This window comes from Amblyomma mixtum, chromosome 5 (genome assembly GCF_055824585.1).
Source record: "Amblyomma mixtum isolate Tamu chromosome 5, ASM5582458v1, whole genome shotgun sequence".
Classification (NCBI taxonomy): Eukaryota; Metazoa; Arthropoda; class Arachnida; order Ixodida; family Ixodidae; genus Amblyomma; species Amblyomma mixtum.
In genome coordinates this window covers 38,845,508-38,867,320 of record NC_143016.1, presented here as the reverse complement: position 1 = coordinate 38,867,320, position 21,813 = coordinate 38,845,508, and the positions used below count along the sequence as shown (strand labels likewise).

Sequence of the window (21,813 nt, the reverse complement as noted above, 5' to 3'; positions counted from 1 at the left end):
AGGGGACCGAGGATAGAACATTGCGGAATGCCTGAGGTAACAGGGAGGGATTTAGACCAGTTGCCGTTAATACAGACTGACTGAGAACGATTAGTTAGGAATTCTTTAATCATTTAAGAATTTAGGATCTAAGTTCAGCTGTGCAATTTTCAGTGCCAGGTGGCGGCGAGGAACCTTATCAACAGCTTTCGCATGATCTAGAAAGATGATATCGGTCTGCATGCTGCGGTCAAGATTAGTGTGCAGGTTGTGAAGGAAGAGCGCTGGTTGGGTTTCGCAAGAGGCCCTCACGAAACGCGTGTTGTGAAGAATGAAAAAAGTTAATTTGAGCCCAAGAATTTCATGATTTGTGAGTAGATGACGTATTCCAACATATTACAGGGCGCACTAGTTAATGAAATGGGGCGGTAATTTAACGTTGAGTCCTGATTTGTATACTGGGACTACCTTTCCCGTTTTCAAATCATCTGGAATGATTCCTGAGAAGAGTGACTGTGAAAAGATGAGACATATCGTCATAACATGGGTCATTTTGGGACGTTAAACTTCATAAAGCCCCAAAACCTAGAACCAAGTGGCGGAGGCCTATTTCCGCGTCAAGAGAAAGCAGGGATGCACTCCTCGGCAGTGTTGTCTTCCTTGTTTAGCGTGACTCGCCGAAAGCGTGGCTGTGCGTTTGTGGTTGCGATATCTTTGCTGTTTTCAGCGAGGAACATCGCACAGCGAGCGAGCTTTTGTTGGAGCATCGAGCCCAGGCAGTTCAGTGTTCTTGCGCGTCAATGGTTGCAAAACTCAAGAACAGCATTGGAACACGCACATTGGTGCGGAACATGCATCTCTAATGCGGATACAAGGACTTTACAAGAACGTCACATTGAGCCCGCTTAGAAAGGCTATTGAGCTCTTTTCGAGAGAGAGAGAGACATCTTTTTACTGTGCTGTAATTCACTGAGGTGGAGCACTGTTTACATGGGACGCAGAGCACGCGTCGAAATTCTCCGAAAGGCAACACCTTGGGACGTGCTTGCTCATCTTCATAGAAACCTCTCGCACCATGCGTATATAAAAAAAGTTCTACAGTGCCCTGCTAATAAAACAATAATAAGAGCATCAAAATTGCGCTAATAGCGCAATCTTTGGCGCGTGCAGTATTCTTGGACATGTGATTGTAAGCCTTGATCGCGTCCACCGTCGATGGGCTCCTATGAGGGATCCCCGGCGCCCGGTGTATAGTAGCGCAGACAAGCTGTTGAGACAGCTCATTGCCGGGAATGCTAATTTCACCAGGGATCCACCGAAAGGTTACCGATCGTGGGCTTTGAGTGCGGCATATAAGGGCAACGACTAGTGCACAGTTGGGTTCTGTCGTGATATTGCACGAAAATCTGTCTGCCAATCTGTGAAGACTACGTATGCAGGGGCGGGAAATAGCTTTGGTAGAATGCAAGGGCTTCTATGGAGCCCCCGAAAGAAGAAAAGCAGCATAAAGGCGCGATACCTTCACCAGTCGCAAGTTCAATCTGTGGGAATGCCTTCCTGCAGTAGTGGCGTCCAGGATTTGGTGTGCGCATTGGGTGTATCTGTGACATTTTATTGCGAAGCAATACTACTTTCACTTTCAGCTCCTCGCGTGGCGAGGCCGCGGTAGCTACCATTGACCTTGAGCGGCGCGCCTAGCGGTGTGACGTCACAGCTGCAAGAGCAGGGCTCCAACTTGTGCCGTCGCGAGGCGAGGCCGCGCGTGGTGGCTGCTGCCTAACTCCTGCGCCCGCCACGCGCGGCGCGGATTGGATTGGATTGGATGAGATGAGATGAGATTAGATTAGATTGGACTGCATTGGATTGGATTGGATTGTATAATTGATGCATCACCACAAGTCTAACCACAAGCACCACCACCAGCTACACTACCAGCTGAACCATGACGTAGCTACGGATATTGCTTTCGCAATTACCGGGCTTAACCAAGCTAAGCCACAGCCATTTTTTTTAGGTTATGTTCATCGAAGCACTCAAACATCTGTTTCTCAAGTTATTCAGTAAAGCTATATTATTCATGACCAAGCTTATTTGCAAAAAGGAACATGAGTACGATCATATACCAAGTGGTTCGATGATTTTAGAGGATGCGTGATGAAGTCAGGGCTATGTTTCGCACCGTGGTCCCGGAGCTTTTTTTTTTTTTAACTTGCAGGGAGATTGTACAGCTCCCATGGGAGGTTGTATTTTGATGCTTACGCTCATTTACTTAAGTTTTCATGGATAGAGACCAAGCCTCAAATTGAGTGCTGACAGAAGGCTACGTACTTTGGCCATTCCGCCGCATCTAGCTGACTGGGCAGCTGGAGATGTCGAATCGCTTCTGTGCGGAATAGGTCCCTCTACGAATCGGTTAGTGCCAGCAAGGTTGCTTTTGTTTGCTTTTCATGCTATGCAAAACTGTTTGTGTAGCCGTGCATAAAACAGTGCCTTTTGTACAGCTATCGCACGGGTGAGCACGTACCTGAAAGTTGCGACATGATGATGGCGACCGTGAGTGGCCACGATGCATCTTCCCGGTTGACGTCCAGCATATCCATGAAGCCCACGTACATGACGGACTCGGACTTGGCCAGCATCATGCCGAAGAAAACGTACACGGCCGCACAGGCCGCGACCGGCCAGCAGGTCCGAGAGTCACGTAGCGCCATTGCGGGAGCTACCAGCGTCGCGCAAGGAGTTGCGACGAGCTTGGCACACTGGGGAGCTCCTGCGTTAGAAAATAACAAGGCGCGGTGTGAATGACCAAGCATCCGGGCCAGTTGTCGGGCCTGCTATGCTAACCGTACATTTTGTTCCGTGAACATAAAAGGGGTGCTGGTGGAGTGTCTAATCAACTGGAGATTTTCCTCTGAGTTAAATTATGATAACAGTGGGTTTGATGTCTAGGGTTCGACGGAACCCCGTGTGGCGAGGGAAATTCATGCTGATTTGTCAAAGAAAACATACACTCGCCGATGATGCAAAGAAAATAAAAGGAATTGACGTTTCAGCGCCCGTACGAGTGCCTTGATCACAAAGAAACGAAGGACGGGTAGTGGAGCTATATATGGACGATTTTTCGAAAGGTGCGCAGGTATATCTCTAGAAGATTGCTACGGGTCCGGTTAATCGTGTTTGGCGTGGATTGAATGTACAATGATTCTATGAGAAAGCGTTTTGGTAATGATTTTTCCTTTGCAATTACACGTGCTGCGTCCCAGTCAATGGTATGGCCAGTTTCCTGATGATGTTGCGCTAAAGCGTTTGGGTTAGTTTTTCCTTTGGCGACGTCATTTTGGTGCTGTTTGAGCCTTGCTTTGAATTTTCCTGCTTCTCCGATAAAGGAAGCGTCACAATCTCGACAGCGGATCTTGTAGATCACACCTGGATAGATATCGAGGTCAAGAGGGTCCTTGTCTCGCAAGAGTCGTTGCCGACGTTTGCACGAAGGAACGTGGGCCACTTGAACGTCATAATCTGAAAAGATGCGAACAAGGTTCTCACTCACGCCGTGGGCATACGGAATCGGCACCCGCTTCTTTGCGCATGTCACAGTTCGGATAGTCGGAGCCGAGGCGCGTCGTTCCTGTGATCGTGTGGGCTGGATAACCGTTCCGTATCAGGTCTCGCCTGACCTGTTTCACTTGTGCTGCTCTGCGCTTAGGACTTGAGCATATGCTAAAAGCGCGGTTGAACACAGACGCAGCGACTGAGCGCTTGTGACCGGTGGGATGGGATGACTGAAAGTTTAGGTACCTTCCGGTGTGAGTGGGCTTACGATAGACGGTGGTTTTCAGAGAATGCGGTGAGCGTTCCACGAGGACGTCGAGGAAAGCGATGTGGCCATCCACCTCCTCCTCTCGGGTGAACTGAATGCGTCTTTCGCTGCCGGTCAAACATCGAAATACCTAGAAGCCATAGAATTGATTTTCACTGAGAACAAAAATTAAACCCGCCTCGGTGCCTCAGTGGTTGGGGCGCTCGGCTACTGTGCTGAAGGACCCGGGTTCGATCCCGGCCGCCGCGATAGCCGCGTTTCGATGGAGGCGTAACGCAAAAGGCGCCCATGTGCTGTTCAAAGTCAGCGTATGCTAAGGAATCCCACGTGGCCAAAATTATCCCGAATTTTTTTAGTGTCCCTTTAAGGGATAGGAAGTGAAATAATTAACAGGCGTAGAAGAACCATCGATAGAACAGAGGATGCTCTGAGAGTAATCGTTCGGAATTCATTTCTGTAGAAGTTGCACCCATCGTTTAACTTCTTTATCTGTAACATCGCCCCGAATTAGCGCCGTTGCCGACACTGTAGGCTAATCTAAAGGCGAAATCGAAGCTGAATTTTCCCGAAACCGTATGAAAATATTTGTCTGAATGGTATCCAGGAAAAAAAAAAGAACTCTCCACATGCCAGTGCCACGAGAGGTATTTCAGAAATATCTGAGGTATTCTAGAAAACACTTAGCCTTTCTGCAATGCATTTGAAGCCAACACCTACAGTCTCGACGACGACAGAGACTGCAAACTTTCTCTTTACGTGGAGGGGGAACAAGACGAATCAATTGTAGCAGTAAGCCCCACTCTGCTGAACGTCACACTGAGCGCGATTATAGCCGTGCAGAATCAAATGTACGCGAACCCCAAGCAAACGGACGGAGCTGAACTGGTCGGGGTATTAAAAAATGGGACGCTCCATGCTTCCTAGTTGAAGGAAGGTCAGTGTCTGATGAGCGACTTTTTTTACGGCGAGGGACGGGACAGTGGGGTCGTTGTGCCTCACTGATGAGCTCGAGATAGTGAATGTAAAGTGACGAAAACGTTACGTTATCGTCGCTTTGACAAAAAAGGAAACTTGGTAAGTGCTGGCCTTAGATATGCAGCAATGTCAATGACACTTTTCCCCTCCAGCAGACGAAAGTGAAAAGCGAAGGGCGAGGTCGGTGACCATGGGACCATTACAGTTGTAATCACAGAATTTAGACGTCAAATTTCTTAATTATCTTCATCCTTTACTGAAACATGTTAATGCGCTTTAAACTGTCGTTTATTATTGTTGGTTAGAGTGCCTTGTTTGCGAACAAAAATGAAAAATTGACGCCGCGGTTACGGTAATTCAACGCGAAATTCGACCACAGCTGGAGGCCTTGAAGGCTTCCTCTTGTGCAGCAGCAAGTCATTGTTATCGCCGGCTTTCCCTGAGCATCTGAAGGAGGACGGAGGCTGTTTATTATTCCGGGGTATTGGCGACAGCACCCTCACATCGCACAGTGTAGGTATCGATGAGTCCTCGCCCACCAACACAAAATGCGGCTGGCTTCTGAATTTCTTACCCAACGCACGGCGCCTCTTGCAACACCCTCTTAGCTCCCCGTTTCCACATGTGATGCCGCTCTATCCACGCACTGAGCCTGTTGAATATGACCGAGAACACGGACAAAGCCCGATAAGGACTACTTTTTCCTTAGTACTACGGCACTGTGTGTGCACAGCCTTTGTCAGAAGTTTGGAGCCCCGGAAGTTTGCTTTTGAGCCACACCGTGTGCCTTGCAATGCATCCGTAACCACCAAAATCTCCGGAAAGTAAGAAGATTTCTGGTCCTGCCCCTGTAATCGGTAGTCCTTCGAAGAATGCAACAGGTGCCTTACTAAACGGCTTAGAAGCAAACCCTCTGGGCTCTAAATTTGTGACAAAGGCTGTTCTCGCAGGTTGTACAGAAAATCCCAGCGACAGCAAGACAAATAGGGTGATGTCATCAAGCAGCCACATGACGCATACAAGCCGAGCACCACCATTTAAGACAATCATATACATGCCGTTGGTCCATATACGAGGTCTGTTAGAAAAGTATCCGACTTTATCTTTTTTTGCGAACACCTGATGGATATGAGACAAGCGCGCTTGCATCAAGCGACCTTGAACCTTCATGCGCATGCATGAATTTTTTCCCGCCTGCCGATAGCTTCAGTCGCTGGGAAGCAGCGTTTGAGTGAGGCAGTGTGCAGTGCTCTCGTCGGTTTTTTATTGCAAGGAAAATGGCGGAGTGAAAGAAGCAGCGCTACTGCAACAAATTTTGCCATAAACTTGGCGACAGCCGAGTGGAAACCATTCGAAATATTCAGACGGCTTTCGGTGAAGATGCTATGAGCAGCACACAGTTTAAGCAGTGTTACAATTGTTTTAAAGATGGCCGCACATCGGTGGAGAACGAGCCACGCTCCAATCGGCCATCAACATGCCAAAATGACCAGGTCATTGCCGAACTGAACGCTATGGTGATGCGGGACTGTCGCGTGACTACCCGAGAAATTGAGGAAGAGGTGGACATGAGCAATTTCTCCGCACATTCCATTATCACCGAAGATTTGGCCATGGAGAGAGTTGCGGCGAAATTCGTGCCGAAGCTGCTCACGGTGGAGCAAAAGCAGCTTCGTGTTGAAGTCTCACAGGACATGCTGGATTCCGCAAACAGTGACCCCGACTTCATCAACATCATAATCACTAGTGACGAGTCTTGGGTGTACAGGTACGACCCGGAAACCAGATCCCAGTTGTCAGAGTGGAAGCATTCCACGTCACCAAGACTTAAGAAGGCCCGCCAATTGCGCAGCAATGTGAAAGTGATGCTGACTGCTTTCTTTGACACCCTCTGTGTGGCAGACCACGAGTACGCACTCTACAGGGTCAAACAATGACCAAAGAGTACTACAGGGATGTCCTCCGTTGCCTACGTGGTGCTGCGCGGCGCAAGAACCCGGAGCTGAGGTCAACAGGAAATTGGCGCACCCATCGCGCCAATGCTCCTGCACATTCCTCGCACTCGAATCAGATTTTTTGGTGAAAAACCAGACTCCTGTAGTTCAACAGACTCCTTACTGTCCTGATATGGCCCCTGCGATTTCTGGCTGGTTCCCAAAATCAAAAGGCCATTGAAAGGAGCGCGATTTCAGACAAGGAAGAACATTATGGCTGCAACGACAGCTGAGCTAAACTCCATTCCGAAAAGGGCCTTTTCGGAATACTTCCCACAATGGCAGCACCGCTGGGAGAAGTGTGTGGAGTCCCAAGTAGACTACTTTAAAGATGACTAGGTTTGCAACGCTCCAGTTATGCAAGTTTTTTTTCAACGGCCAAAGGTCGGATACTTTTCTAACAGACCTCGTATACTCCCCAATGACCGGCGTCAATACGGTGCCAGTTTTCCCGACAGCATTCGTACCAATGTATATCATTTACCGTATTTTGTTGTTGCTCTCGAAATTGTATTGTTGTGATTCCTTATAATTGAGAAACTGTTCTCTTTGCATAATAGCATTAATTGTGCAATACTAGCTATGCTATGACCAAAATGTCGGTTCAGTTTTTTGTTTTATTGGTTCTATAGGATATATTATAATTTTTTGTTGTCTGTGTGTCGTGCATGCACTGTACCGCCCCACACTTCATACTTATGAGATTGTATCCGAAACTAGCCTTCGGCTATGGATCCGCTCATCTTTGCATATTGTATATTGCAAGGTGTGCCTTTGAATGACAGTAAATTGAATTAAATTGATAAACAACAAAAAAGTAGCATGTCGCATTATACCACTTCAGAAACAAAAACTCTCTTGCTTTTCGCCGAGGAAAAGTGGTATAGTGCAGAACGGAAAACAACGTGAGTAAGTGATAATTCATGCTGACGACAAAAAAGGGCGAGCAGCGAACTACGAGTGATGGGTTACTGCGTCAGCTCTTCTGGAGGCGTCTTTAGATTTCTCCAAATATTCTTCCTTTCTCCTGAGCACAGAACTTCAGAAAAGACTTGACTGGTGACTACGTAAGTTGGCACAGGCTGTTTGGGAACCAACTGCGAAGTAATCTATGTTGGTTTTGTTGCCACACATACTGGAAGCTGTTGGATATTTTTGACGTACTCACTTCTTCAATGTATCTTTGCGTAAGTCAGCAGTGGATATGCGACCGACCGACCGACCGACCGACCGACCGACCGACCGACCGACCGACCGACCGACCGACCGACCGACCGACCGACCGACCGACCGACCGACCGACCGACCGACCGACCGACCGGCCGACCGACCGGCCGGCCGACCGACCGGCCGGCCGACCGACCGACCGACCGACCGACCGACCGACCGACCGAGACCGACCGACCGAGACCGACCGACCGACCGAGACCGACCGACCGACCGACCCAACCCGACCCGACCCGACCAAAGTTTGAAAGAAAGAACGACAAAAACTCGTTCTTTGCGTTAGTCTGTTTATCAATGTCAGCAAGGAAGGGACTACTGTATAAGTATCGTGGCGCTCAAGGGCCACATGTCACGTGGTCTAGTGGTCAAAAGTGGCGCCTCATGCTCGAGACTGCCCGCTTCCTTCCATGTGTTTTTTGTGACTACTGTCCACGTGGGGAGCGTTCTCAGGCGCTTTATAGGTAATGACACACTGGGGTGCTCGCGCTGAAAGTGACTCCTTTTTCCCCGGAGAAACTCCTTGATTTCGACATAGCTACTGAACAGGGATGCAGAGATTACACTGTGGTGTTATGAAGCGTTGGTGTTACCTGACGGGGCTATGGTGGGTTAAAAATGCTTATGGCGAATTTGTTGCGTGAGATGGTTGTTGGTTGCAGGCTGCCTCCATTTAATGAAGGGGCCAGATATAGCCGCCGCTGCTGAGCCTGCGGAGACAACCGCGACATCAAGCAGCCTGTCCTCGTTGCTGGACCTGATGATGATGATGTCCTCAGGCTTAATGGCACTCATTCCCTTGAGCATGCGTGCTCGGACTGTTCTTCTACCTCTTCGTCAGCTCTACCGGTGCAGATAGTCGCGAGGCTACAAATTGCACAATAGCTCTTGGTCTTTTTTTACCGTGACATAACGGAACGGTGAACCAGCACTTTCATGCAGTGACTCTCTCAATCCCGTGCTGATGAAAGAGGGTTCTTTTCTTCCGGTGTATGTATTTTGCGCTGAGATCTGTGTTTTAAACATCAGCGACAGTGATGCTAACAGTGATCACAACAGAGCTAGAGAAAGCCTGAGAACTGCGACGGGTCATGCGCAAGCACGGAGAATCGACATAATGTCATTTACAGCTGTACTGCAGTCTTTTACTCACCCCTCGAGCTGCAAGATACAGGCTTCTATGGAACCTGCATTTTCAAATGTTCTATCACAGACTCCTATTTGATCCTACCTGTCCTCTATGTGCACTATATGAAGAAAGTGAGGTACCAATGGTTGGAAATGAATGCAAATTATTTGAAGTTTTGAAATTTTAGTCGAAGTTCGTCGAAACCTCTATGCTTACTGTGATACTGTTTTTGAAAAGCATTAAAATACTAAAAAGCCTGTTTGAAGCCAAGTAAACCAAGCAGAATGTGTCAGAATTAACAACCATCGCCTTGCATGTGACGAGTGGGGCTGGCCCCGCGCACTAGCGAACACCAAAAAGATAAGGTATTTACATGGTCTCATTCATGGGTATCTGTTCGTTTCTTTCTTTTGCCAAACGGTACAGTCACGTGTTCCAAAACTCAAGGGCACTTCAGCACGTGTGTGTGTGTGTTTAGGAGTGCAAATAAATATGGTTGGCAGCGGGCCTTAAAAGAAAAGAATAAAGAGATAGCCACTGATATCTTTGTTAGGAAAACAGCGATGATACTAGCTGCTGCCACCTTAAACCAGTGTACACTCTGCGCCTGCGCTTTGCTTCTGAGACCGTCGGTCGCATGCGCAGCGTGCTACATCCGTGTCCTTCAGTTCTTGTTTTTTCTCTAATTTTCCATTCCTGTATGCGATCATTCGAGATACACCTTGATTGATCGACTTCGGTAATGTTGAATACGTTGGGAATATTGTCATAGGTAATAACATGATGTGAAGGAGAACTAACCACGGCGCTATATCACTGACGTACTCGAGACAACGGACTGACTCGAAACTAATATTTCCCCCACCGTTTCTGTTACAGGATGTGATAAGCTCATCTTAAGATATCAATTCACATAGTCTGGAGGCGACTGAATAAGCCAGGGACAAACTAGGAGCGAGGAAAGATCATTCCATGGTTTAAGCGCAGTTTCTATAATTTTTTTTTTGGAAGAGAGCAGCTATCTAGGTAACTCAACGCTGTGTTCAAAATAACCCTCTTTGACAATTCTTCCTATTCAGCTTATTGCTAATCTTTCCTGCTCTCGACTCACGCATCATAGACTCACCTAGTAGCTCCCGCCTGAGGGACTCTCGCTACTTCTTGATGGAATAAGCTAAGTTATAGGCAGGTCAAGTCCAAATACGGCCCGTCTCTGGTCCTCATACCGGCAGAGAACACCTAGCGTAGCTTACCAAGCCAGGTATTGAATATTGTGTCTCTGGAATTACTGTCGCTTTACCGAATGATCTGCACTGAGCCGCCAGCCAGCTTGGAAGAGCCATGAAGCGTCGATGGGGAAACATACGGCGAGTGTTGAAAGACAAAGACGCGACGCGTGTCCAAAAGGTCCCGAAGAAAGCGATGGTCATGGTGATGAGTGCGCCGTGAGTAAGTGCAAAGTAAATCAGGAAAAAAAAAAAAAACTGATCTGGCCAAGTAACGAACTTCAAGAAACACAGCCCTGGCGGTGCGGGCAGGGCACCTATATATATATTTTTAAACCCTTTCTAGCATATGTCGTTAAAAATACTGAGGCGCCTAAGGAGCCAATCAACTCTGAGGATCCCCGCTCCAATTTATAGGCATTTAATGTTTTCCTTTGCTTGTTGCTACAGGATAAGCTTATATGTGTGCCTATTTGATTCATTTTCCCCCGTATCTCATTCCTGAACAACGAATGAGAGCTAACGCGTACGCAGCAGCTGTTGCTTTCAGCGTGGTATATCCTTTAGCTATGCATGTATTTTTTGACAGTCACTGTGGTGGAGTTGTGAAGCGGAAGGACATGGCTTGTGATAGGTCCATGTCGGGCTACCATGACATCATGGTTCCCAGAACTGTTAGCAGGTTATCAGGTAAACGTCTAGTTACTGAGACTAATTATCAAACTATGGTGGTCAGAAGCCTCTTAATCAGGTCAAGGGGTTTCCCTAAGATTGAGTGCGCTTTTCTGTTGGGGTTTACGTCCGTCTTATGCGAAAGGCAACGTACCAAGGACTGCTTACATCAGGTACGGAGCTATTCGAAAGCGTTGCGTTGTCTGCGCGTTTGTCGTTCCCATATCTGTTTGTCGTTGTGCCTGCAGGAGTCCGGCTTGAACTGGCTACGTTTGTCGTAATCTTGGGACGGATCAAGGCTATGCTATCAGTTCGCTTTGCCATAGACGTCCGCCTCCAGGCATCAGAATTGTCACAGCGATATTGAAGTTTACCTTGCCGGCTTTTGTTTCAAGGCACTGGACATCAGAGCGTCACTTCTGCAGCAATGCATTTGCGTAACCCGGTTTGTTGAACCCCGTTGTAGGAGCTTTCAGCGGCGCAGTGGCTCATGACCTTCAGACAGCCGTGCACAAGGCCGTTGAATGTGCACAACCCGCACAAAATATTTTGTATTCTGCGATCGGAGAACGATACTGTGTTAGACACTACGTCGTGTTCTATGGCTTTACTTTGACTCGAAAAAAAGAATAGAAGTATTGGAATCACCTTCAAATAATGCAGAACACGACCATTTAAATTATAGTGGGTGAGATGGAAAGGGAAGGCCACGAGTAAATGAAATTAAGAGTTGACACAAACAAACTACCACTGTCACGTCTTAAGACGGAGGAAACACTTCCACGAGGTTTTCTATCGCAGCTCTGCGAGCTTCATAGTGAACTTTTCTGAACAGAGCTGTAAACATTGGAAGACGGCAGTAAAGGCTATACTCGTGTAATTCTCTAAGGGTGACTATGCATCAAGCAAGCTCAACCAAAATATGGCGGGACAGTGATAGCGAAGTTGCGATATCTCTTAGAAATATAATTTCGCCGGTGAGCGTGCACTCATAAGTTATGAAGCTCTTTTGAATAGACTCAAAGGAGCTCAGTGCTTATCTCAGAGTCGTCTTCGCCTATCACCTGCAGGTGCCATTTATGGCACTCAAACAAGAGAGTCGCTTGATGGTTTCATCTAACAAAGCAGCTAACTATTTGTCTCAAAAAGGTAGCTTGCAGTACTTTCACCAATACCTTTTCCAATATTTGCCTACACGTGCTGCTGCGGTCAGCTCATTTCATTACATTCGCCTATACTTAACGCAGATATTTGCGCAGTAAACTATTTGAGAACAGAGCGGAGTAACTTGTTCGAGCTTCCCAGAGACTCCTGTTTCTCAAAACGGCTGGTTGGACTACTGTCGTACATACCTCACTGTCTCCTGCCGTCGCGCCGCACCGCCTTGTTTTCACCCTTGATAATCCGTTCCTCGTACTCTTACCAGACACAACTCATTCGATCTTGTCGGATCTGGTGCCACGAAACGACTTGACAACACCGTCAAGGCGAAAGCTTGCCGCTCACTTCCGTTGATCGCAGCGCACCCGCCGCCGTCAAGTACGTACTCCCCCCTTATCGCGAGCAGCGCGGGCGCTCACTCGGTCGGCGACACTGCCGCTATTCTCCAGAGTCCCGTTGCTCGTTCACCACCGTCGGCTTCGCCAAACGAGGAAGGACGCAGCCTCTCCACCGCGGCTTCGGCATGCGACCTCCGGGGCTTGCAAGATTACAGAAGAGTATCTCGCGCATTAATTGTTTTGGCTCTGGCCACCCTCAGTGCGATAAGACAAGACATGTGCTTTGGTCAAGTCCAGGCGACTTTGAGCCTGCCACTGTCAAGGATTACATAACGCCTGGTATGCGGTGCCTTACTTGTAGCAGAGTAAACTCTGACCAATTGTTTTCATTCTAATGGTGAATTGGTTTCTGTGGAAAGGAAAGGGCATATCTCGCATATCTCGGCGGACACCTGAACCGCGCCGTAAGGGAAGGGAGGAAGGTAGGAGTGAAAGAAGAAAGAAAGAGGTGCCGTAGTGGAGGTCTCCGGAATAATTTTGACCACCTGACGTGCACTGACATCGGACAGCACACTGGTGCCTTTTGCGTTCCGCCTCCATCGAAAAGCGGCCGTCGCGGTCGGGTTTGAACCCGGGTTCTGGCAGAGAGTGAACTCTTCAGCATTTCAGACATTATTTATTTATTTATACTATACTGCTAGTCTCAAGGTGAGGCTGTAAGGTGGAGTGGGAGGTATGAAGTACAGACACAAGTAATACATGCGAAAAACAAACTAAGTCGCAACAAGACTGCCTCCAGAAATCGACTCAAACAACCTAAGGAATGCGCGCGCGGATTGAGAAAATAGTATAAAAAATAGTGTATTTAAGTGTGACTGAGTTCAAAGCGCTTACAAGTAGAACTGAAGGCTTTCAACGAATGATTCAGTAGTTGTGCTTTCCACAGCACTGGCTGCCAGCCGATTCCACTCACGTATCGTCCTCGGAAAGGATGAGTTTGCGAATGTGTTTGTATGACACGAATAGTCTTTTAATTTTTTATTATGGTATGATCGGGTCGTTCGCCTGCACACTGGCTGCATGTAGTCGAGTTTGCTCATACCAAGTTTATCGTGGTATAGCAAGTACATGTATTTTAATCGATCACTTTGGCGCTGCTTTTCGCTGCTCTAATCCTGCCTTTCTTACCAGCGCACTTTCTGAAGTACACCAACTATAAGAACGGTATATCAGTCTTGCTGCTTTCGTGTGGACAGATTATAGCTTATTTGTGTTGCCTTTTGTGGACGGGTCCCAGACGATTGATCAATATTCTATGACAGGACGAGCTAAACTTGTATATACCACTAATTTCACCTCGTTAGTACACTATCGCAGAGTTGTTCTTCGGTAACTAAGTTTCTTCCTAGCTCTCTTCACAACTTAATATATGTGCTCGTTCTACCTTAAGTCTGATTTTATGATTATGCATAAATATTCATAGCTTTTTACCCTTTCGAGAGCGTGACCACCTACGGAGTACAAGAAAGTTAATGTCTGCCACTTGCGTGTTACTGTCATTGCAACTGAGTTTTTGTGTTTATTGTAATTTGCCAATCTGAACACTGCACTGCGATCTTCTGTAGAGCGTTCTACTATATTTTCTATTTAATTTTTTTTATCCTCTCACTCCTTTCTCCCCGTGTATGGTAGCAAACTGATTATCCTTCCGATTAACCTCCCTGCCTTTCCTCTTCTTACTGCTCCTCCTCCTGCTGAGTAGGACCTGGTGCCTACTGTTGTGAACTTCATGATGGATTGAATATTTTAGCTTTAGTCTTCCTCATACGCCGCCATTGCTTCTTATGTGAATTTGAGGATTTCTCATCTCACACTATACGAGTGTGTACGGATGTGTCAATCCCTCGATCCCACGGCGCTGTTATATCTTGACGTGTTCCGCGCACAATGTACGTCAGCAAGTCTTGCAGAGTCAAAGTAGATATGACCGGGGAACAATAGGCAGGAAGTGATTACACGGTACATCAATTGACAGCGGGGCAGGAAGCAAAAAAGAGGAAGTATATTGGAAAGACCTAGTTACTGAATGGGAATTTCGTTCGTACACCGCAAGTAATGGATGTGATATTGATAGCATCAATGGGGCATTTGTGAGGAAATAAAGCGCTGCGACTCAAACCTTTTTGATTGAATTTATTTATTTCGTGATGCTCGGTGCCTTAAGCTTTTCCAGGTCTTCAGAGTTTTACTAGAGTAACAAAAAGAACTTAGGTTTATGAAAAATTTTATACAGTTGCATTATTTTTTACTGAGAAAACAAAATATGATACCACTAGATTATTATTATTGGGAAAAAAAGGGAAAAAACAATGTAAAGCAGCAAACTTCAATTAAACAATTCTAAGGAAAGAACGGAAAGCATGCGATGCAAGAGTGAAAAGTTCTATAGCGAACAATGCAAAGCCGAATAATGGAAAGGAGGTGATACAAAAGTGCACGAGAGATGCAAATAATCACCTGCAGTTACACTCATGAAAAAATGAACATTACACTCAGATAAAGCTACGGAGTCAACATTCTCAAGTTCAGCTGGCGGTGCTAGGATGACTAGTGAAAGAAAGGAAAAGAAGAACAAACAGGAAAAATTCCTAGATCTAAACTTACCGGCTTAGCGCAATAATCAGCGAAATATGATCGGCATTTGTGGCCGACAGGTTTGGAGTGGCAGGCCCTGTCCGGTTGGGCGCCTCACAGCACCATTTTGGCGCCTCTACGCTCACTTGTGTACTCGGACGCCTTCCGCTTGTGGTGTTCGGTTCGACATCTCAGTCCCGCTGTGTGGTGGTGGTTGTGTCTACCTACAGAGTGGGGCCAGCACTTGGAATGATTAAAATGAAGTGACGCACGCTCTATTCTTCCGATTCTATTGATACGATAAGACCAGTGTTGAGACCTTATGACAATGACGTTCTGAGGCATGGTTGAACTGATGATGAGTTGTGTTGTTTTGGGCTTAGTGGCGCATAAGCAGCTAAGGCTATCATGCGCCAAGCTCAGAACTGATGATGATGATAATGAATATTTATGGTGCAAGGAGATCTTCGGCTAAAGAGCGCCACGGCACAAGGTATTTTCGACTAAACAGGGTGAGGTCAAAGATCCATTTTCAATGCATTTCACCCCTATAAACGGATCACTAGGCTACGAGAAGCTTCTTGCCCTTCGGCCATCTCCGATTACCCAACCTTTGTCTGCCTGCGGGCTACCAGCGGGTTGCCAGAGCGCGAGCCAGACGGTTGTTTTTCTCGGGCTGCTCCACACACTTCCTTCCAGTGGCTGCCCGGAACGCGTTCGTTTTTCTCTGGCTGGGCGGTTTCGGGCTACCAGCGGGCAGCCAGACTCGCCAGGACGATTTTGTGCTGGCAGCACTCCGGCAGCTAGCAGGCAGCGGAGAGGTGGTATGGAAGTGCGAAGCTTTGTTCGATTCCTAGCACAACGCAGGCGCTCGTTTCGTCTAGACCACGGTGTACGTACATAGTTTGTGTCACCTGCAAGCTTTTGAGGAAATCCATAAAGACGGCGTCGTCGTACAGTCTGAAACTGAATATATCCGCGAACTCGTTTTTGACGAAACTGTGTTACCGTGACAAGTGTTTCCTCAAGGCGTATCGTTCAGGATAAATTAATTTATTGCTTCATGAGTATCAAGCGTAAGTGCATATAAGAGGATGAATTTGTCGATGCAGTACTTTGTTATTTGCGACCACTTCTTGTTGGGACGAATGCACAGAAGGCGCAGTGTATAATCACGATGGCTCATAAATGTTTAGAGGTTTAGTTAATCACGAAAGCTGGGTACACTGTTGCCTCAGATGCTTGCTTGGCAACTTCGCATCCCTAGGTCATCTAGACCTGGAAGAAAAGGGAGGTTAGCATGAATTATTCTTCATAACCTTCAAAGCCCCAATTATTTCTATAGCCTCAGAATAAAATCTCTAGAATAACACATCTGAAAATTCTTCGAAACTATTACTTTTCAAAGGGTATGTTAACGTTGGCTTAGCTATACAGAGCCTGACAGCCGTGGTTCCCTGTACAGACTGTTGGCAGCTGGTTTATTCCGTGCCATATGTCTCAGAAGTGGTGGCGACTTGATGTTCTTAACAAAATTCGTTGCACTGGGCTGTACCTCTATAAGCATGTAAGCCGCTGCGGTGGCTCAGTGGTTATGGTGCTCGTCTGCTGACCCGAAAGACGCGGGTTCGATCCCGGCCGCGGCGGTCGAATTTTTATGGAGGCGAAATTCCAGAGGCCCGTGTACTGTGCGATGTCAGTGCACGTTAGAGAACCCCAGGTGGTCGAAGTTTCCGGAGCCGTTCAATACGGCGTCTCTCACAGCCTGAGTCGCTTCGGGACGTTAAACACCATAAACCAACCAAAACCATAAAATACGATGGAAAAAGTTAATGAACGCTTCGGGAAATTTTGAAATCCACGTATATTATCTACATTTGACTGCATGACATTTGGCTATCCTCGCGTTGAATAAGAATAATAAAAATTTACGATTTTTTGTTGAAAATATAATGTATAATCCCTACAGCGAGCAATTAAGCGCTGCATGAACCAACAGTTCTGAGAAAAAATTGTTTACCCCACACACATTTATCATATATGCAAAGTTGGAATGACCTCGCATCATTAAAATAAGTGGTAGGGTATTAAGGTAGATAAGTCGTGTAGATGTGCCAAAGAACGTGTTTATTCTGGTTGGCTAAACGTGGTTTATTTTATTTCTGCATGGGCTGATGCTATGCTAGGTTTGGCCGAGGTCACCTCCAAGGTTACCTTCCTCTTGGCTACAGCTGGCGCGATGCACCGCCTAACTAACCCGAGCCTACCCAGGTTACTCCGAGGTTGAACGTCCCGAAGCGACACATGGGCTATGAGGGGCGCCGTAGTGGAAGACGCATAATCAACTTAGCCCACCTGGGGTTTAACGTGCTCTAACATCGCACAGCACACGGTCGTTTCGCTATTTCGCCTTCATCGAAATACGGCCAGTGTTGCCAGGATTGAACCTGCAATCTTGGATTCAGCAGCTCAACGCAAAAGCCACTGAGCCATTGCAGCCGGTTTTTGTATAATTTGATCCTGCTTATCACTAAGTAGATATTATTTTTTAAATATCGCTCTGTTAACGGCTATCATCGAAGAAAAATCGACATCTGAGCTGGTAGGTAATGCACCACGAAAAAGTTTAGCGCACTTAGCGCACTAAGCGCCTGTGTGTTCCTGTGTGTTCTTGTCTACCTTGTCGTTAGTCGTGAGTGCGCTAAACTTTTTCGTGAGGCTATCATCGATTCAATGAAAGGGTTCAATTTCTTTACAAAGTAACTAAGATGGTTTCCAGCGTGTCCATGCAAGCTCGTATTTAGCTGCCTTGTACCCCTTTCTGAAGCTGCAATAAGCAGATTCCTTGTCTCAGCCGTTGGTGAAAATGAATCATGGCTGTTAGCTGAACAAAATGGATATGCCGTGCGATTCACCTCTTGATCCATTGGCTTTTTTCCTCTGCACTGGCTCTTCGCACACCTCTGCCAGCACATCCTGACCATCCACGTGATAATGAAAACCCCGCTGAGGACGGCGAACACCACGTACAGCATGCCGTATGAGCCGACGACATCTCGCGCGTGACCTGCAAGCATGATAAGGAAACGCGGAAGTGGCTTGCAATCTGGAATCATGCGCTTTACTTATAGTGCTCTACTTATTAGACGGCTGAAACACAAACGGCCGCTCAAAAAGACGAACATCCCGCGAAGCAATTCATCTGTTGTCCGTTCGTTACGAGAGGTCTCCTGCGAAAAGAAGCACCCCCCCCCCCCCCCCTTGTACTACTGGCGGACAGACTCTGCCTTCACGCCGGCGTGGTTGCACAGGATACGACCTGCGTAACCACCATGCACGGTTTTACACGAGGTAGGGAGCTCGTAGTATTTCTAATAATATGTCCATACTGCCAGGGCTACATGTATACTTTTACTCCGAACGCAAAGCCTCGCTGCGCAGCCTGGAATGGTGGGGTGTGCCTATAGACAGCGTTGATGGGGTTCTGTTCAGCCAAGAATTGCGTGATGAAAAGGAGTGAATTGCTGAGACATTCTAATTAAAGTTTATGGACTCTGAGCAGTATCGTGGAATTCGATTACTTTCTTATCCCTATGAGGCAGAGGCGGAGCAGCCACTGGCGCTGTGATTGTAAGGATAGCACCGCCGGTATCTCCGCAGAACCGCCACGCGCCTCGCCAACATTCAGGGCTTAACTGCATGAAATGATTACAGATAACAAGAACATGTTGACATCTACCCGCTGTGGTGACTTCGTACCTAAGGCCCAGTTCAGCTGCTGATGCAAAGGACGCGGGATCGAACCCCAACGCATTTTGACGGTGGCGAAATGAATAATAAATGAGACTTTGCCTCGTCGTCGAGGGTAAGTGTAGGCACTAAACGCGTCGCAGGAGAGGTGTAGCGTGTAGGATGGCTCATAGATGGCGCCAGCTGCTGTGTATTCTTGAGAAGCTTCTGCCATTAGTCACTTGTTCGTTGGACAGCACGCTGGGCTTCGTTCACTGATTTAGGTGTGTAGCGACACGCGTAACCAGAACCATCAGCGTGGCGAAGACGTGGCGTCAACACGCGCAACCAACAGCGCTGGAACCTTCGCCTCGGCAGGTAGCCGCCGCTGCGCAGCCTGGCGCGTCCACGACCTTGTTACGGTGGTACACTCGACGGCGTCCTTTAGCTCGTGGTGGCGCCACCTTCTCTTCTCCGGCACGTGGGCGGTGGCTCTCACGCAGGTCAGTGCCAGAATTGTACGTGACGCTTTACAAGTAATTTATTACTTGTAATAATTAACATTTTCGTCGAATTTTGTAATGCTTTTATTACTTTCTGTATGTACATATAACGTTCTCTCTAACCCAATTATTTCTTTTGTTACTCGATTACTAGTAATACGTTACATTATTTCCAAAAACAAGTTGCAACCAATGTAACTTTCACAACGTGAACTCGGTGGCAAACACTGTCCTCATATATCAGCCCGAGCGGGTGCATTTGTCTAGCCCCGTGGTCTGTGCTTCACATTTTGCATTTGAACACAACGGAATATCATGTACAGCGAAGTTGGGCGTTGCCCCTTCAGAGCGCGATTAAGAGTGAAGGGCGGCGCTTTGTTTAACTTCGGGTGGTGCGCAACGCCTTCGTATGTTGAAGCAACGTACTTCTCTCCAGTGCGTTCATTGTCATACCCTTCAGTATTGCTACTAATGTATCCGCAAGAAAATATTACAAAAATTGTAAACAAAACTTCGCAAAACAGCTGCAGGTGAAACTACCAACGTATGTATTACAACAGACTGTAGATCAAACAAGCTGCGCCAGATCATTTTCATCTCCATGTATTAGTGTTACTCTATTTATTTATCGGTATCCTCAGGGTGGAAACTTAGAGGGGAGTGGGTTGAACACAGATATTGATAAACACATGCAAGAATGTAAACAATACAAGCAACAAATAACGACTGATGCCTACAATATACAGGATATAACACTGTGTAATGCTGGTAAGTGTCAGGACATACAGAAGGATGACAGGCTGTAACATAATATGCAATTTTTATTTGCGCAATGGGATTTCAGAGTACAGCATGTAGTGAAGGCAAAAAATATGTATGAAACACAAAGAAATTGTTTTATATATACAGTAACAAAAATTGTTAGCATTGTGTACAGTCAACTGAAATAATGAGGGTTGGGTGATCATTGCAGCAGAAGAGGGCAGGCGATTCGAATCATTCCGCGTGCGGGGAATGAATGAAATGGATATCATTTTAGCATTGCATGCGATTTTGTAAACTGTGAATGTGGTCTTATCGCGATGACCCATATGAAGTTGGAATGAGCAATTTATTGTGTAGAATATCTTGATAATATATCTTATGAAACAGATGCAGCCGTGAAAGCTTACGACGGGATCCAAGTGGTAAAAACTTTTGGTTAGATTTCACTGCAGATATGCTGAAATTGCGGTAACAGTCTGAGAAGATGAAACGAGCTGAATTGTTTTGAATCATTTCTATCTCGTTAATATAATCATGAATACATGGGTCTCAGATTGTATACTCATGCTGGGAACGAACTATTGTTTTGCAGAAGAGAAGCTTAATGTCAGCAGGGGTTAAAGAAAGTTGCGTTCAGGTATCCTAGCATACAGCTAGCTTTGTGGATGATGAATTTGACGTAAGTTTTCCAGCTGAGATTGGAAGTGAACTGAATTCCCAGCTACTTCTATGACGTGACAGATTCAAGAACGGTATTGTTGAGGTGATACGTGGACAAGTTGCAAGTTCTGAATATGCGCATGAATTCACATTTCTTAACGTTAAGCGTTATTTGCGATGTTTGGAGCCAGGAGGAGATATTGCTAATGTCAGTTTGAATTGCGCTTGCGTCAGCGTCGGTTGTTATTTCGAGAAAAAAAGAGCAAAAAGATCAAACAGGCCCTATCATATGCGCAGCTTTAGCAGCAAGAGCCGATGACAAACCTTATCGAACGCTTTGGCGAAGTCTAAAAAAGCAGTCTGCAATGAAATGGTGGTCAAGATTTCATGTAATTTATGAGTGAATAAAAGAAGTTGTGTCCCATGAGTATGACCCGCGGAAATCATGTGCGTGATGGAAAAATGAGTTCGATTCTAAGATCTTTACTACATATAAAATTAGGACATGTTTGATGATCTTACAAGCAATACTGGTGATTTAAATTGGGCGATAGTTATGATGTAGTATCGATTTCCAGATTTATGTGCTGAAATCACCTTCCTTATCTTCCAGCATTATGGCATCATACCCTTATCTGAGAAGTGACGGAATATTTTAGGCAAAATAATTGAGGAACACTTTTTAGTGCTTTTAAAAGTTTCGTGTTAATAGAGTGAATGCCGGTGGCTGGTAATTGTTTCATGGCATGAATAATTTTTGAGATTTTTTTGGATTTACCGCAACAGGATAAATTGCTAAGTAATGATGGGCGCAACAATCTGGCAAGCCGGATTACAAGGCTGTTGCAAAGTGACTGAAGAACGCATTGTTTAACACAGTGTTAATAAAATAAAATATGAATATAATATGGGCAAACCATGGATGAAAAGTAACGCAATAGTAATCGACTACTTCTGTCTAATTGCTCAGTTACTGACCATTTCAGTAGCATTTTAGATGAAAT

At 46.4% G+C, this 21,813-nt stretch overlaps 2 protein-coding genes across 6 annotated transcripts in view; both read right to left on the bottom strand.

The window, feature by feature from the left end:
• Window positions 1-2,690, bottom strand: part of LOC149341837 (monocarboxylate transporter 13-like) — a 32,623-nt gene extending 29,933 nt beyond the window's left edge. For both annotated transcript variants that reach the window (XM_089544076.1, XM_089544075.1), the window contains exon 1: window positions 2,504-2,690. In XM_089544076.1, the coding sequence (XP_089400202.1) occupies window positions 2,504-2,690 (187 nt within the window). The remainder of the gene's footprint in view (window positions 1-2,503) is intronic.
• LOC149341836 (monocarboxylate transporter 13-like) overlaps window positions 2,613-21,813 on the bottom strand; it is a 35,428-nt gene continuing 16,227 nt past the window's right edge. For 2 of the 4 annotated variants that reach the window (XM_089544072.1, XM_089544071.1), the window contains exons 7-8: window positions 18,068-18,219; window positions 2,613-2,749 (exon numbers count right to left, since the gene is read on the bottom strand). In XM_089544072.1, the coding sequence (XP_089400198.1) occupies window positions 2,699-2,749; window positions 18,068-18,219 (203 nt within the window). In that variant the 3' untranslated portion in view covers window positions 2,613-2,698. Of the gene's footprint in view, window positions 2,750-16,189; window positions 16,431-18,067; window positions 18,220-21,813 lie in introns of those variants that run through there. The other 2 variants (XM_089544073.1, XM_089544074.1) reach the window with 2 other exon arrangements.